Here is a 16,320-nt window from a genome sequence, read left to right as displayed (position 1 = left end):
CTAAGCTACATAAAAATGTAACAGTTAACAGTTGTTGATTAATAATTTGTGTGTGTGTATGTGGACACATGTTCATGTGTGAAGGCACACGAGTTGTATCACTCAGAAATATCAGTGGACTGGCTGCTGTGAGTCCTTGCCTTGTCCTGTTTTGAGGCAGGGTCTCTCTACCTCTGCATGCTTTCCAAGCTCGCTGACCTTTCTAGCTTCTGGAAGGCTGTCCTGGCTCCATCTTCTGTCTCACCTAGGAATTCTGGGACTACAGAAATGAAGCCACCACATCTGGTTTTCCCATAAGTTCTGGGGATCCAGTGATGTCATTGGCCTTGGTCAACAAGCCTTACAACTGCTGAGCCATATCTCTGGCCCAGATTTAACTTTTATACTGTCCGAAAAATGCAGCCAAAATGGTGTATGTGGTGGGGATTATCAGACTCTTAAGAAATATCTGTAGCAAATTTTCCAGGATTTTAATACTTTTACATATTAAACCTTTATGCAAATTTGTAAATAGGCACAGAATAAGATTAGACAGTTTAATAAAACGTTTAACAAAACAAGCATAGAAAAAATTTAAAATAAACTACTGAGTAGTTACTGGGAGCCACATATTAAATTGGCAACAATTCCCTTGATGACCAGAACAAGGCAATTACTAGGTGAATAAGGTGTAGTGGCTGTTACATAAACACAACACTTAATATTCTTGTATTATCATTCATGGAATCCTTGGAGTTGGGGCGGCTCCATCTTGTTTTTTGAGTTTCTTATGGAACCTGAAGCCATCCTGTTCAGCTGCATATAGGCTGGTCATCAAGCCCCAGGGATCTCTGTCTGTCTCAGACCTGAGATTTCAAATGTGAACCAACAGCATATCAACATGCCTGGTTTTTGACATGGGTGCTGGGAATCCAACCCAAAAGTCCTGCAAGTACCACACCCACTGAACCATCTCTGCAGTTCACGAACATACATTTTAATCATGAAATCACACAGCTCTGGCTCTTAACTTGCCACATACAAGAATAAAACCTTTACAGCTTAGTCCACTAACTTGAGTGTCAGCATCTGAAAGGGGTTTAAAGCTTTCTTTGATAGTGGTCAGGTGGCTTGGAGAAACTAGGTGGCAACTGTCAGTAATAGTAGTGTTCTTGTCATGGTCGATCTAAGAATCAAATAGTGACAGACTTCAGTGGGTAACGTGGAGGCTTGTTTTTCTGTGCACTACTGCCTGTGGCTATGCCTTATGTTCCGTGCTCTGGGATGGAGGCAGTGGGGTAGAAAGTGATAGAAGTTAGAAGGCTGCTTCACTTCAATGATGGAAGGGTAATATTGTTTGCAGAGTTGAGCTCAGGGGCTGACATTATTTTATTTTGAACAAATAAAGCTGTTAAAGAGCGTTTGGTTATGATGGCCTTTTCAGACGAGGGAGTGTCAAGTGATAGTGTCCATATTTTCCGATACCTGAAAAAGTGGCTGCTCTGGGTAATGAGATTAAGCCTGTGCTTTATGGTATCGGTGGGTAGAAATCTCCAGCATTGCAGATTTAAAGTCATTATAGAACAGAAGAAGTAGCCAGCATCGTGTCATTCTAAATCTGCACCCATCTGAAACTTCACAATAGTCATATATTTGGAAATGAGTCTAAAATTTTTTGCCTAGTGAATAATATGAATTTGTGGGGGGGTTGCGGGGGATTATTTTAGCACTGTTTTAGAGCAGAAACAAAGGTTTAAATTGGGCCAGACCTGCTGGGAAAAAAAAAACCTCTATACAGGACACTCTGAGAAAGAAGCTGCTAAGGTGGCTGACAGAGGGCAGTGTTTGCCTTCCTGCATGCTGCTCCTTGTTTATTGTTAATTGCCAGATTGTTACCATACTTACAATTTCGGCAACATTTTCTGGTTAGCAACTGTTCCTTGGTGATAGATTCTTTAAGAAAAGCCTCTCCCCGCACACAGGAAGTAGAAATGCAAATCTAGCCTTTAAAAGATGTTGCTACTGCACTGAAATGTAATTTTAGACATGTGCTCTTTTCCATTGCTGGTTGTGCAAGTTTTTCGATGAGGCATGCTGCATTTGGGGTGGTTACATGTTTCTTGCAAGTACAACAAACACAGTTAAGCAAGAGATTGAAATTAGCCAACAGTTAGCTTCTCTGCGGTCTTAGATAGCCCACAGCCAAGGATTATGTGGTTCTTTGGTAGAAAGTTGTCTTGTTAATTTTTTCCCCTGAACGACATGACCTCCTGTAGCCCAGGATAGCTGTAAACTCAGTATACAGTTGAGAATAATTTTGCCTTCTGAGCCTCCAGCTTCTCCCTCTTGAGTACTGAGATTGCCGATGTGTGCCACCACACCCAGTTCACTAGGTACAGAAGTTGACTAGGCAAGTGGCCTACCAATGGAGCCACATCCCAAGCCTGATTTTTTTTTTTTTTTTAAGATTTATTTTATGTGTGTGAGTACACTGTAGCTGTCTCCATACACACCAGAACAGGGCATTGGATCCCATTACAGATAGTTATGAGCCACCATGAGGGTGCCTGGGAATTAAACTCAGGACCTCTGGAAGAGCAGTCAGTGCTTTTAGCTGATGAGCCATCTAATATTTCTTAATTTACCTGTTTATTCAACAAATAGTCATTCAATTCTTGACACTCAGATACTTTGTGTGTGTGTGTGTGTGTGTGTGTGTGTGTTTGTGTGTTCACACATGCATGCATGAATGTCTCTCAGAAAGCCAACGTACTTGTTGATTTCAGTATAGTTGGGGAATCCCTTGTGCCACATGATACATGCTTTTTTGTCTGCTTGCTGCCTTCCTTTTCCCTCTCCCTTTATCCTTTCTGTTCTTCATTCTTGTTTCCTTAGACCTTACTCCTTCTTTAAGAAGTAAACTCATCCAAGAATATGAAAAACTGTATATGGCAGTGTATAAAACATGTATGGTGTTCAGGTTTGGTGGTGCACACCTGTAATCACAGCAGTCAAGATCTAGGCACAGGAGGATTGTGTTTGAGGCTGACCTTTGCTGCATAGCATCACCGTAAGACCCTTTCTCAGAACAGACAAGCCTCGTATGAACAGAGGGATGAAAGTTTAATTCTTTAAAAACTAAATGCAGTTTCACTTGTACAGATTCAAAGCAGGTTCATTTGTTTCTTAGCTCAGAAACTTTTTGTATATTTACATGAGTTTGTATAATTTAATTTTAAATGAAATTAGTATTGGTATGCTGTTATAAACATGTGCATATAATTAGACAACTTTTGGTTAGTTTTTGCTATGTGTTCTCTGAATTTGAAATCTAAAGTGCTACTTCTGGAATTAGGCCTCTCCGTACCTTTGTATTTGATATATTACATCTAGAAATTTGTTAATTCTCAGTGCTTTTGTCTGGTCTCTAGGATATATGCAGTTAATTAATGATGTGGTTCTGGCTTCGTCTGTATTGATGAACTTGAAGGTTATTAAAATGTAACTCCTCTCTTCTTCAGCTTCAGACAACAGCCAGCGCTTTCGGGAAACCTGTTTTGCATTTGCCTTGACACCACAACAGGTGCAGCAGATCAGCAGCTCCATGTAAGTCACCTTCAGTCTGACCTGCAGTTGGGTGTAAGCCCAGGACCAACTCCAGAAGATACGGTCAACTGTTCAGTAGATCTCTCTCTCTCTCTCTCTCTCTCTCTCTCTCTCTCTCTCTCTCTCTCTCTCTCTCTCACCCCCACCCCCACACGGGAACTGTTAGCATTTCTGATGTTTAGGAATACAATGGCATGTCTTCATGTATATATTTAAAAATAATTTTTATTCTTATTCTATTTTAGGGATATTTCTGGGACCAAATGTGACTTCACAGTGCAGGTCCAATTAAGGTACAGTGTTAGCTATAATACATATTCAATTTTTAAAATAGAATGTTCCTTAGAAACTAATTTTTAAAAAATCTCAACAAATGTATTGGAGGTATTGGGTGAACTAGGAAGAGAAAACACCCTGAGAGACTCCGCTTGTTGACCATTTGGGTCTTCTCCGTGGTGGTGTTCCCGGGGTATTTGGGAAGCTGCAGCCTGAGAGTATCTGAGAAGTATCAGCTTTTGGGTGGTTGTGGTAGCATGTGCTTTGACCTAGAACAGCACAGCGGTCTGCAATCTTCCAAACAAACACCAGATACTCCAACCTGCCCAGCCTGTTTGACACACACATATGCATACAAGTAACATTACATGGATTGACTATGTTATACTTATATATTTAAGAACACACACACACACACACAGTTGAAGAGAGAGTGAGGCCATCTATTTAAAACAGAGTTAGGAAAAGAGGGGGATGGTACATAGGAGAGATTGGAAGAAAGAAAGGGGAAACATGTCATTATAATTTCAAAAAAAATTAGGAGTTGAAAAAATCAGTTTTGTTAACACCTTCTAATAATATCTGAGGAAGTTACTGTTCCTCAGAAGATAAGTTAAATAGATTTAAAATCATGAACACTAGTACAGGTTGGTAGCTAGAACTTCTTACCCAGATACTTATTAGAGTTATTTGCTGTTGACCTTAAGCAACTTAGCTGAAGTGTCAGGAGTGAGGAGGCCACGCCTCTTGTTGTAAACCCATATACAACCTTTTGGTTGTTTAAGGAGGTGTTACATAGCCCTGGCTGGCCTGGAACTCAGAGATCCTTCTGCTTCTGCTTTCTGAGTGCTAGGATTAAAGGTATGGCTCATATGGCCCAGCCACATAGAACTTTGGGCTGTCCCCAAAACCTAACTGAATGGTTGATTTAATGAAACCTAGACAGCCAGTGAGCACTGTTGTATATGTCATATATTTGATGAAAATGAACAAGAACCACATGAGGTCATTTTTCCTGTGACTGTATAGTTTTGAAGGACTGCTCGAAGAGATGCCTGTATTGGAGCAGTGGGAAGTGGTCAGTGCCAGCCCCGCACTCACTGCTTCAGAGACAGAGCTTGTTCTCGCTCTTACAGACATTGAAAATAAAGTGTTAACTCTTGAATCCTTCTTACTTCCTGTCCTCAGCACACACTCAAGTTCTGTTCTGATTGCACAGAAACAGGAAGCATCTGTGAAATTCCCCAGCAAGCATGTGTGGACTACAGTTTTTATGCAGTTGTCACTTAATACCTCAGCTTTGTACTTGTTTTTCTTTGACTGAGAATAGTACCAAGTGTGCCTGGTGTATGTGCATAAATTTAATGGACTTCAAACATTTAAGTAATGGGTTTATACATATTTTGTGGTAAATTGAAACACTTTTCTACATATATTTTATGCATTTAAAAGCTACCTAAATTCTTGGATGTTTTCCAACATCTGTACTAACTGGTTTTTCTTTCAGTTTGTTTAAAATATCCCAAATCTATGCACATACACACACACCTGTGCAATTCAGGCCTCTGTTTAAAGGTGAACTTTGTTTTAAAAGCCTGTTTGCCAATGTTTATTCCTATTTATTAAAATACACTGTTTTTATTGTTCTTTTTCTGTTTTAAAATTGATCATCTTTCAAGTTATTTATCAAGTTAAAGTGTTAGAGGTTATCTTTTAATAAGAAAATTAAACTCAGTCTTTGCCATTTAGGTTCTGTTTATCAGAAACCAGTTGTCCACAAGAAGATCACTTCCCACCCAATCTTTGTGTAAAAGTGAATACAAAACCTTGCAGCCTTCCAGTAAGTTCTATAAGCAATTTTTGAATTAACATCTCCTATGTGATATTACATATGTCATCTTAGATGTTTTCAGTTATCATTTTGGGGTCTAAGAATGCTTGGTCAGGTATTGATAAGACACCAAGTTCAGCCCCACTGCCACAAGGAGGCTCTTTGTATGTGTGTGTCTGGGTTAGCAGTTCTGGTCCATGGTGGCATCTGTGATACTTTGTTCAGGGATGCGCATCGTGAGTTGCAGCTGTGCTCCTGTGCATCTGTGTGCCTGCAGTAGAGCAGGGCTCAGGATGCTGCTGTGCTTTATATGGGGTAGGGATGGGGCTGTGTGGTTCCCCTCAGAAATGTTTCTTCTATACCTCTTTAAGCCATTATGAACTCACTCTGATTCTTAGATTTAAGAAAATTTGAATTTCTATCACTGGTATTTTTCTCAAACTTAAAACAAGGCTGGTAAGTTGTTTGGAGGAATCATTGCCTAGGTAACTAAGTGTTTGCTTCCCTACTTTTTAATGATATCATTTGTATTTTCTAGCGTGTACTTTGTAGGTTGTTTGTTTTAAGAAATGAGAACAATTGTGGAATAGTGGAAATTAATTACATTTTTTTTCTTAGGGTTACCTTCCACCTACTAAAAATGGTGTGGAACCAAAGCGACCTAGCCGACCAATTAATATCACCTCACTTGTCCGATTGTCCACGACAGTACCAAATACCATTGTTGTTTCTTGGACTGCAGAAATTGGAAGAGTAAGTAAGCTTTTGTTTATAGCTATTCTCCTGTCATAAAGAAGGGATAATCACCATGGCTTACCTGAGCTTGTATGTGAATTACAGTGTAAGTGAGTTGAAAGGATTTTGTCCCACAGTGAATCTTGAGGCTGTTCCTATCAGATCATGTAGTCTCCCTGGCTTTTCACTCCATAATTTATCATAAACTCTTCCTATTTCCTTATATGTCCTTTGCAGCATTTTTAATGCATTTGCCCGTTTAGCCTGTTCTCTGATGTTGAGTACAGTTTTGATGCTGTCCTGGCAGCCGTGGCTTTGCGTACATGAATGATGATTTCCTTACAGGCAGTTCTCGGAAGTAGAGTTTTTGAGCCAGAGAGCAAGGATTTTGAGGAAATTTTATGTGCGTTGACAGATGGCTTTCCCTAAAGATGTACAAGTGTGTTCTCCGATTTACAGTGTTTATTTGCATGCCAACATCATTATCTTTTAAAAATTTTTTAGCATTAAGTAAATGTTAGCATTTTGCACCCTTTTGTTTTTGAGAAGAGTAGGCATATTTGGTGTTTATAACTTTACATTTTAAATTTGTACTTGGATTCGTTTTTCTTAGTTTTCTTACTAGGCTTAATATGTTGAGAACTCATATATAAGACATAATAAGAATTACGTCTTACAAATATTTGTTTCTACTTTGTGTGCTTTTTATAAATGTGGTTATTTCTATGTAGATTTAAATTTTCATAGTACCAAATGCTAACCAGCTTCTTGCTTTTTGTCTTTTCCCCTTCTCACAATGCTCAGTTTTCCCATGCTTTCCAAGCTGATGGTAATAAGGTCAACTACTAAACTAGGAAGGTTTCTTGTTTATCTTTAAATATTTAATGCATCTTGAGTTCATGTTGTATGAGAATATTTCTCACTTGTTTTTTTTTTTTTTTTTTTTTTTTTTTTACTTGTTAGCCAACCCAATTCTGATATCACTAAGTAAGTGGTAGTTATTGTGACATAATTCTTTATATTCAGCTCCTGTTCATGAACTTTTTCTATACTGTTTCTTTCTCTAGCATCCTTTTTCTGGGATAATTTTTTAAATCTTTGTTTAAAGATTATTGTAGCTTTTGAGTATTATCCATAAGTTAAAATATATTGACTGTTATACACTGCATAACACTTTTGTAGGGAGAACAAATTTTTGTTTTCCCAGGACCTGAGATCTGGGGGTTTTGTGCAGACACACACACGAAAAATGTCCATTTAAAATAGAAGTGGCTGGTGATCTTAGGGTAGTCACGTACTTGAAGAGGACAGAGGCTAGAGAAGGGATTCCCCAAGGAAGCAGTGATTGAGAGATAGTTCAGTCTATAGCAGCCCAGAGGCAGTGATCCTTGTCTTTCCCAAGCAACTGAAAGGGGTTCACTGTGACCAAGTGTAGTGAGTGAAAACAGCGCCTGGGTTCTGGAGAGTAAGACATGACTCAACCAGGAAGAGCTTTGTAGGAGATGTTCAGAGTGGTTAGAGTTGGGATCATTGCTAAAACCATGCAGTAGTCACCTCCTTAGAGCCAGTTATCACAGAAGCATTCATTGGAGCTTCAGTGGAGAGTGATGAGGAACAATACCCATTGTCATTGTAACTGTTTGAATGGCGAGCACACAGGTGACATTAGCAGGAACTTCAGTTGTAATGGGCTGGGGTAAGTTATAGCGGTGGTGAATTACAAGCCCTCGCTCTGGAGATAGGATGAAGGGACTGGAGAGTCTAAGGTGTCTGCATGGTGGCGGGTTCTCCTAGGAGGAGGGACAGTCAGCAGTGAGTTGCATCCTTGAAGGAGCTCATGGTAGCTAGGAAGGACAGATTTTCAGTAGGACGGTAAAATGGTTGGAGGGACTAGAGAGATAAGTTCTGATTGGGTGATGTCTCTCAGATCTGTCAGGAACTATGAGACCCACTAAGAGAGAAGTTACAAAGAAGAATTTGGAGGAAGTTGGTAAAGGTATTCGCATGAGACACAGTGAGACTTCTCTTCACATTATTTCTTAACCACACATCTTCCTCACTCTTTCTTTCTTAGACTCAGTGAGATTTATTTAGTCACAGATGAATAGGGAAACTGGGAGGATTTTTTAAATTTTTTATATTTACAGCTTATGGCTTTTTTAATGAGCATTATACCCTAAGCTGGGTCAATTCCAATAAAACTCACATATATGTTTATAAATATATACACATATTTATATATATATAACACAATATAACAATATCTTATATAATTTATGTGATTTTATATGATTTTAATTTAATATAATTATATTTATATAAATTTATTGTATACATATTTTTATATATGTATATATATATAAAACATATGTGTTTAATTTGTCTATGTGTCTTCATGCAGTTTATAAGATAGTAGGTTTCTATATGGCCTTCTCAAATCCTCAGTGTTAGTTAGTCCTTTTCCCTACCTCCTCTGCCTTATCCTTCTATCCCTTGCCTCATTTAAAACTAACTGGGAGGATTTTTCATAGTACTGTGTAGTGCTATCAGACATAGGAACTGTGTTTCTCCATTTGCTCAGATTCTCCTTGATGCTCCTCAGTAACTGCATAGGTTAGTAGTTGTCTTTGTAAGTCCTACAGCCTTAATTCATGTGTTAGTTTTATTATTGCTGTTTCTAGTGTTTCTTTTTTTCTTTTCTTTTCTTTTCTTTTTTTTTTTTTTGTTACATTTTCTAGAGTTATTTAACTTGACTTACTCAGTAGCTACTGGTTTGTGGATATTTCCTACTGAAGTTCAAATATTGTTTTTTGTTACTGTTGATTTTTTAGTCTCCCCAGGAAGGTAGTGTTTGGTTTGAGATTGTCGTTTACATAAATGATAATACATAATATGTCTCTCATCTCTTATTCTGCCTGGAACTTTTTAAATGTAACATAGATGCTAGTGAACAGCATTGATTATTCCTGTAATAAGCAGAATACTACTACTATTATAATATCTAGTATTAGAATGATCTCTGTGTGCGTGCATGCGTGCGTGCGTGTGTGCGAGTGTGCGCGCTCAAATGCAGACATGTGAGTATATGCATCACAGCGTCTCTCCATCACTCTTTGAGGCGCCTCTGAGGCAAGGTATCCTGACCTAGCCTAGAAGCCAACAAGTCCCCAGTGATTCTTCTGTCTCCACCACTAGTTACCGACCTTGTAAGAAAACTCAGCCTAAACTGATCTGAGACTCACTGTGAGAGTCTCACTATGTAGTTTTCGCTGGCCTGCAACTCATGTAGACCAGGCATGTAGAGCTCACAGAACACTGCTGCTGCTGCTGCCTCTGTTGCGTGTGCCATCATGCCCAGCCCCACTATTAGCTTAGAACTTAGCGGCATTAATGATACAGTTACAAGATTAAAAAGTTACTAAAAATGGATTTTGAGAGCTGGGAATGTAATTCAGTTCAAAAATTTCTTACCTACCATGCATGAAGCTCATTACTCCCAAGCATCCCATGAACAAGGCATTGGCGACACTTGCCTGTACTCTCAGAAATTACAAGTGCAAAGCTTAGGTATGCAATAAAGCCAAAACAAACGGTGCCTTGTGTTCTGGTTGGTTGGTATGTGGGGTGTGCATATATGTAATGTCTTACCACAGAAGTAATAGGGAGAGGAGGGAGGGACTGTAGTGATTTATATGTAGCACTAGAGGAAAGAGGACATCTTTCCCATAGGGAGTCTTCCAGAACACCGACATGGAAGATCTGGATCCTAAATGCCAGTTTTGGTTTTGGTTTTGGTTTTGGTTTTTTGAGACAGGGGTTTTTTCTGTGTGATGTTGGGATTAAAGGCAAGTGTCACCACCACCTGGCTTAGAGACCTTTTAAAAAAATGTAGAAAGAGGGGGCAGCTAGACAGATGGCTCAGCAGTTAAGGTGTAATGCAGATAAAACACTCATACATAAAATTTAGATCCTTAAACTATAGAAAGGAAAGTATTTTTGTAAATCTTAGATGGTTATAATTACATTATTTTAAAGCCACTAGTTTAACTCAGCTTGCGAGGATCCTCCGAAGAGTTCATGCAGAATAGATTTTATACAGACTGGCCTGGTGGTGCAGTTATAGAATTCCAGCTGCTCAGGAGGTTGAGACAAGAGAATCTCAAAATGAAAACCAGTCCAATCAGTTCTAGGCTAGCCTGTGTAACGTAGTGAGACTCTGTCTAAAAGTACAAAGTAAAAACAAGGCTGTAATTACCTAGAAGTGTTGCCTAACTCACAAGAAGCCTTGTGAAGGGAGGCTTTATACCTCTGGGAAGAGGAGGCGAAAAGGAGGAAGAGATAAGTCTCTTCAGAGGATTAAGTAGACTCCACACAGTTTTGACGGAGAGAAGCAGATTGTAGCATCTTGTTCCTTCTACTCTGTTGCATTGTATTCAGCATTTGTTAAACTTTCACTATGGATGGAGGAATTACTTGGACAGAAGTAAAAAAGGGGGACAGAAAGACATTGTTTGGATTATGGAGGAATTCTCTTACAGACTTAAACAAATTTACAAACTTTGGGAAGGTACAGACAAAATTAACAATTTGAGATATAGACAGACAGTTAGGGCCTAGGTAGTACTTTGAGGACTGGCAGAAACACTGACTAGCTGCAGCTGGTTTGATGCTCTTTGTGTGTAGCGTCTCCTGTGACAATGGTACAAGTGGAATTTCATTCCTAGCATTTTTGCAGCTTTTTTTTTCTTCTTTTCTGGTTACATGGATGGATGGATGATGGATGGGTGGATAGGTGGGTTGATGGGTGGATGGATGGGTGGATGAATGGATGGATGGGTGGATGGGTGGATGAATGGGTGGATAGGTGGGTGGATGGGTGGGTGGGTAGGTGGGTTGATGGGTGGATGGGTGGGTGGGTAGATGAATGGGTGGATGGGTGGATAGGTGGGTGGATGAATGGGTGGGTAGATGAATTGGGATGTTCATTGGGCTAGGCTTGGATGTTCTAATAAGCTCTGTGTAGAAGACTTAGTGGAACTTCATGGCCCTTGCTCATTCAGTACTGTCTTCTGGCATCTTTCCCTTTCCTCTTGGTTTTTACTGCCTGAGCCATCCCAGCAGTCACACGATCCTAAGCATAGTGTATAATCTGTATCTTAGTTTCATCAGCCTTTCAAAATAGAGTAGTACCTGTTCCTCCTGCAGACCACAGACAAAGTTGAAATGAAGTCTGTATTGTCAGGAGTGCATTGTAAACTGTTGCTAGAAGGAAGACTGTTTCCTCACTTCTTCTCAAGTGTCCTGATCTGCTTAATCCTGTCACGTCACAACCACCACCAAAAACACCTCTCCTTCCCCTCTCTTCATAGTCTTGGCCTTTTTTTTTCTTTCTCTTTCCCAGCCATGCAGCTTGCTGCCTGCTTCTCACACCACCTTCTTGGGGTCCTTGCAAGCATTGTGTATCCTGTTCATCTTCAAATCAGTGCTTCTCTGTGCAGCCTTCTTTACTGTTTCACTGCCTGAGGTCCACATGCCCAAGTCAAGTGTCTAAGATCTCGTGGCTTCCCAGGCATAGGCACTAAATTTTCTCAGCCCCATCAGCAGCCTGTCAGTCAGGATTCACTGAACTACCTAGGGACAGTACTTGACACACAGTAGGTGCTACAAGAAGTGTTAGTTTTCTTTCCCTGTCACTGTGGGTTAAATAGATATGCTGTTTACTTAAATATATGATTGGTTTTCTACATCTTTTTTTTTTCCAGACCTATTCCATGGCAGTATATCTTGTAAAACAGTTGTCCTCAACAGTTCTTCTTCAGAGGTTACGAGCAAAGGGAATAAGGAATCCGGATCATTCTAGAGCTTTAAGTACGTATGATAAAACTTACCTCATATATGTAGCTAAACTATCTTGTTAAGGGTAGAGCAGTGTTCTTTTCTCTACTTAAATTCTAGTATTTCTTTTGGGGTTTTGTTTGTTTGTTTTACTAGAGCCTGTTATAGAGGGTTAAAAACTACAAGAACCTGATATTGTGAGCTTGTAAATTAAGATCTAAGGGTAGTTTTAATGTCTTTGCCATGAACTATTTAATGATCTGTGTTTTACAGATCTTAATGTTTACTTTGTTAGGTTACTTCTTGAACACAGTATTTTTTTTATAGCCTTATAAAACCAATGTTTAAGAAATTTTAGGAGATGGAAAGGAAATCTTGACATGATTTTGAAGAACGTTATTTTGGTTTTCAAAAATATTTTAGCTTCAGGAGAAATGCATAGAACTGTATGGTGACTGTCTGCTTGCTTTACCAAAGCAAGACATCACTGGAGTGGCAGAAACCAGTGTTGCCTTGGGTACATTTCCTCATTCTCTGGTGTCCCCTTATCCTTGTCTGTAATGATAGGTTTGTAACACATTTTTTAAAGTATTTTTTGAGACTTTCATCTGTGCAATCACAACATACACACACACACACACACACACACACACATACACACACACACCTCCCCTTTGGGTGTTTATTTTGATGTGTTAAAATTGGAATGTAAGTAAGGTCTAAAAGTGGAGTTCCTGGCTTAAAGTTTTGATCATCAGTGTCTTTTCTGAAGAGGTTTAAGTTCTTCCTTAACTCCCTCTTCCAGAATTGTGAGCTCTTTGTAGAATTTAGTGGTGGAGGTTTGGTGCTTAGGAAGCAACACATTGTACTCACGAACATGATGGCTAGCCTTGATTCTGTAGTTTAGCCTGGCTTCAGACTTGCTGTGATCCTCCTGCTTCATGTGCTGGAATTAGAGACTTAACCACCACACCCTACACATGAAGCTCTTAAAATGAGTTACTAATAGCAGCCCATTCTCAGATTTGTTGTTAGCATTCTGGTGGGAAGAATTAAGATATAAGGCCCGCTTCCTCACAGCTCCTCCCTGCAGCACAGCTCCTTTCTCCTTTCTCCTTTCTCCACCCTGTCTATAGTAAAGTGACCAAACTGGAAGATCCCATTACCCCTGGCAAGCAGAACTCCCAAGGTAGTTTACTGGAGGGTTTTCTGTACTGAAAGGATCCTCTTTTGAAAATGCAAATAGCTGGGCATGGTGGTACACACCTGTGTCCCTAGGCACTTGGTCGGCTGAAACAGGAGGATCATTTGAACCAAAAGTCCAAATGTGAACTAAAATGAAAGCATTGTCTGTGGGTCAAGGGGAATGGAGGCACCATTGAGTTGGAGACAAGAAATAAAGGGTTCTGACAAGAGAAGGAGGGACAGACATCCACCTGGAAGGGATGTGTAAGAGGCATCCTTTTGTCATAGCCTCGATGGAGTTATCCCTGACTGACAGACAGTCTTTATCTTGCCTTGTATTACTAGATCTCAACTAGTCAGAAATTACAGAATTATGTGATAAACTGTGGTGGAAAAGACAAATACCACAAAAGAAGGGATGAAGCTTTGGGATTTAACAACAAAGTAGACTGTCCAGGCTCTTGATACTTCTGCCCCTGCAGCTAGAGTGCCCTGTCGGGAGGGCCCGGATTGGAGAGTCTGGGAAACCTGTCCTGCTGCTGTCACACAGCAAGGCTGCCAGGTTGCAAAGCTACTTCCTTCCCATCCTCTGCTCTGCTGATCGGGTGAGGGTTTTATGGCAGTTCTGTTGTCTTCCTTGTAGACCAGGTGAATGAATGGAGTATTAGTTGGATTCTACCAGTATTAAGTGTACTACAGGCTGGGTATGGTGGTGAACATCTTTAATGCCAACACTCAGGAGGCAGAGGCAGGTGAGCTTCAGGCCAGCCTGGTCTTCAGAGCAAGTTCCAGGACAGCCAGGGCTACACAGAGAAATTCTACCTTGGGGGGGTGCGGAACAAAGCAAAAAGAAATAAATTGCAGTTGACTAAAGACATTTACTTCTATATCACCTATAATGAAATAGCTTTCCCAAAAATTATGTAATTAAAATACTATTTTAAAAGTTATGCAAAATGAAACTTCTCAGGAATTTTTGAAGTGTGAACTTGCTTATATAATTAAGTTAGTTAGCGAAAGTCATTCTTAACCTTGTCAGGAAGGTGTGCTGACAGTTTAGTCAAGTCTGCGTGTGATAATGTTCTTAGAACTAAGATTTTTCATTGAGAAAAAGCATTCTGTGGGCTGGAGAGATAGTTCAGCCAGTAAACGCTCACAACCAAAATGTCAGAAATGAAGTGAGTTCTATATTTTCGTTCAGGAAATTAAATGAAGTGTCTGCTGTGTTCTGGGAATAATAGCAGGACAACACTGCACAAAACCATACCTTCTCTGTATATCCCAAAAGTTTACAGTCTGATGGGAAAGACAGACCTGAGTCACTACTGAGTTACAGTTTTGACATGTGCTTTGAAGAAGGAAGACAGGGAACTCTGAAGAGACACTACTGCATTCTAGTTCTCTGTTCTGCTCTGGGATGCAGAGGATAGTAATGGGAGTTGGGAAAAGAGGAGAAATTGTTCTTAAGCCCTAGGATAGGAAGGGGATATGCCCAGGGGGAAAGGCCAGAGAAACTAGACTATAGAAAGGGATGGGAAGCGCCAGGGTAGAGTGGGGAGACTGTGAATTCCTAGGTGCTATAGGGTCCACCAAAGGGTTCCTACACCGAGGAATGACACTATCAGGTGTGGTCTGATCATCAGATAGAGGATGAACAGGGAGGGGCAAGTCTAATGCCTGGGACCCGTTAGGAACCTCTCACTTAAAAACAACCAGTTTGTGAGAAACAGAGGAGTGTGATTGTATGTGTGTTAGTGTGTTGTGGTAGAAGTTAGAGAGGACAGCTTTGGGGGCTGTTCTCTTTCTACCTTTGCACATGTTCCATGGGCCGAACAGGTCAAACAGGGCTGTGCAGCGACTAGCGTACCTCACTGGTGTCTCACCGGCCTGCGTTCACAAGCACTCTGTACTGCTCAGTGCTGTTCTCTAACGTGGAAATGGTGTTTGAAAGGTGAGACTGAAGGAGCTGACGGCCCTTTTTGAAATGTGCTGTTTGAGATGTAGACAATGCCCAGAAGCACTGCACGACTGCCGGCCACGTTTCTAGTCCTCTTGTCTCCTCAAGTATTTCCTGACAGCTCTACTGATAAGTCTTTCTCACACTCAGAAACTCTGCTTACACCTTTAATCCCAGCGCAGGGGCAGGTAGATCTCTGTGAGCCAAGACCATCCCAGCTTGCAAACTGAGTTCCAGCCAAGCCAGGGCTAGACAGTGAGACACTGTCTCAAACAAACATTAAAACCTTGCGTCTGTTGCTCTTGTGCCCTGTTTCTCTACCACTCGCACAGTGTCTGAGGCCGTGACCTCCGTGCTCTTCTCACTGCTCTCTGGCCAAAGCACTTCTACCTCATGCTTTGCTGGACTTTGTCTCCTCCCCCTTCTGACCCCATCCACCTTCCTTCTGTAGACTCTTGGAGAGAAGCTTCCTAATGTTGGGCATGGTGGCCTTTAATCCCAGCAGAGGGGCAGAGGTAGACTGAGTTAAGAGGCCGGCCAGGGCTGAGTAGATGTTCCTTGGAATTCCCTGCTGTCCCACCTCTCACGTCCCACATACAAACCTTCATTCAGGTTTCTCCTCTGACTTCACACTCCACAGGTAACTGTCTTGACCTAAACATTGCTCTGCTTATCAGAGTCAAGAATTTAAGGCTCCTCTAGGTTTGTCAACTGACAACCTGAACATTTCTTAAATCTGTCATTGCCCTCATTTAATTCCTTACATTTTGTTGTCTTTATCTTTAAAGCCTCAGTCCTAAATGATGTATGAAAATATTTCTTTGCTTTACTGACCTTTCTTTCCCGGGAACATCCTAACTTAGTGGCACATGGCTGATCTTATCACTCTGTTCATCCCTGAGCTCCTGACACCGTA

The 16,320-nt window shown here is 40.5% G+C and overlaps 1 protein-coding gene across 1 annotated transcript in view; it reads left to right on the top strand.

The window, feature by feature from the left end:
- Positions 1-16,320, top strand: part of PIAS1 (protein inhibitor of activated STAT 1) — an 89,946-nt gene that overhangs the window by 49,485 nt on the left and 24,141 nt on the right. The window contains exons 3-7 of the mRNA XM_080930294.1: positions 3,501-3,585; positions 3,831-3,878; positions 5,611-5,701; positions 6,311-6,445; positions 12,190-12,295. Of these exons, the coding sequence (XP_080786420.1) occupies positions 3,501-3,585; positions 3,831-3,878; positions 5,611-5,701; positions 6,311-6,445; positions 12,190-12,295 (465 nt within the window). The remainder of the gene's footprint in view (positions 1-3,500; positions 3,586-3,830; positions 3,879-5,610; positions 5,702-6,310; positions 6,446-12,189; positions 12,296-16,320) is intronic.

Source organism: Micromys minutus, assembly GCF_963924665.1.
Source record: "Micromys minutus genome assembly, chromosome: 16".
Lineage (NCBI taxonomy): Eukaryota > Metazoa > Chordata > Mammalia > Rodentia > Muridae > Micromys > Micromys minutus.
Note: the sequence above shows the minus strand (reverse complement) of the source record. Positions and strands in the feature narration are given on the sequence as shown.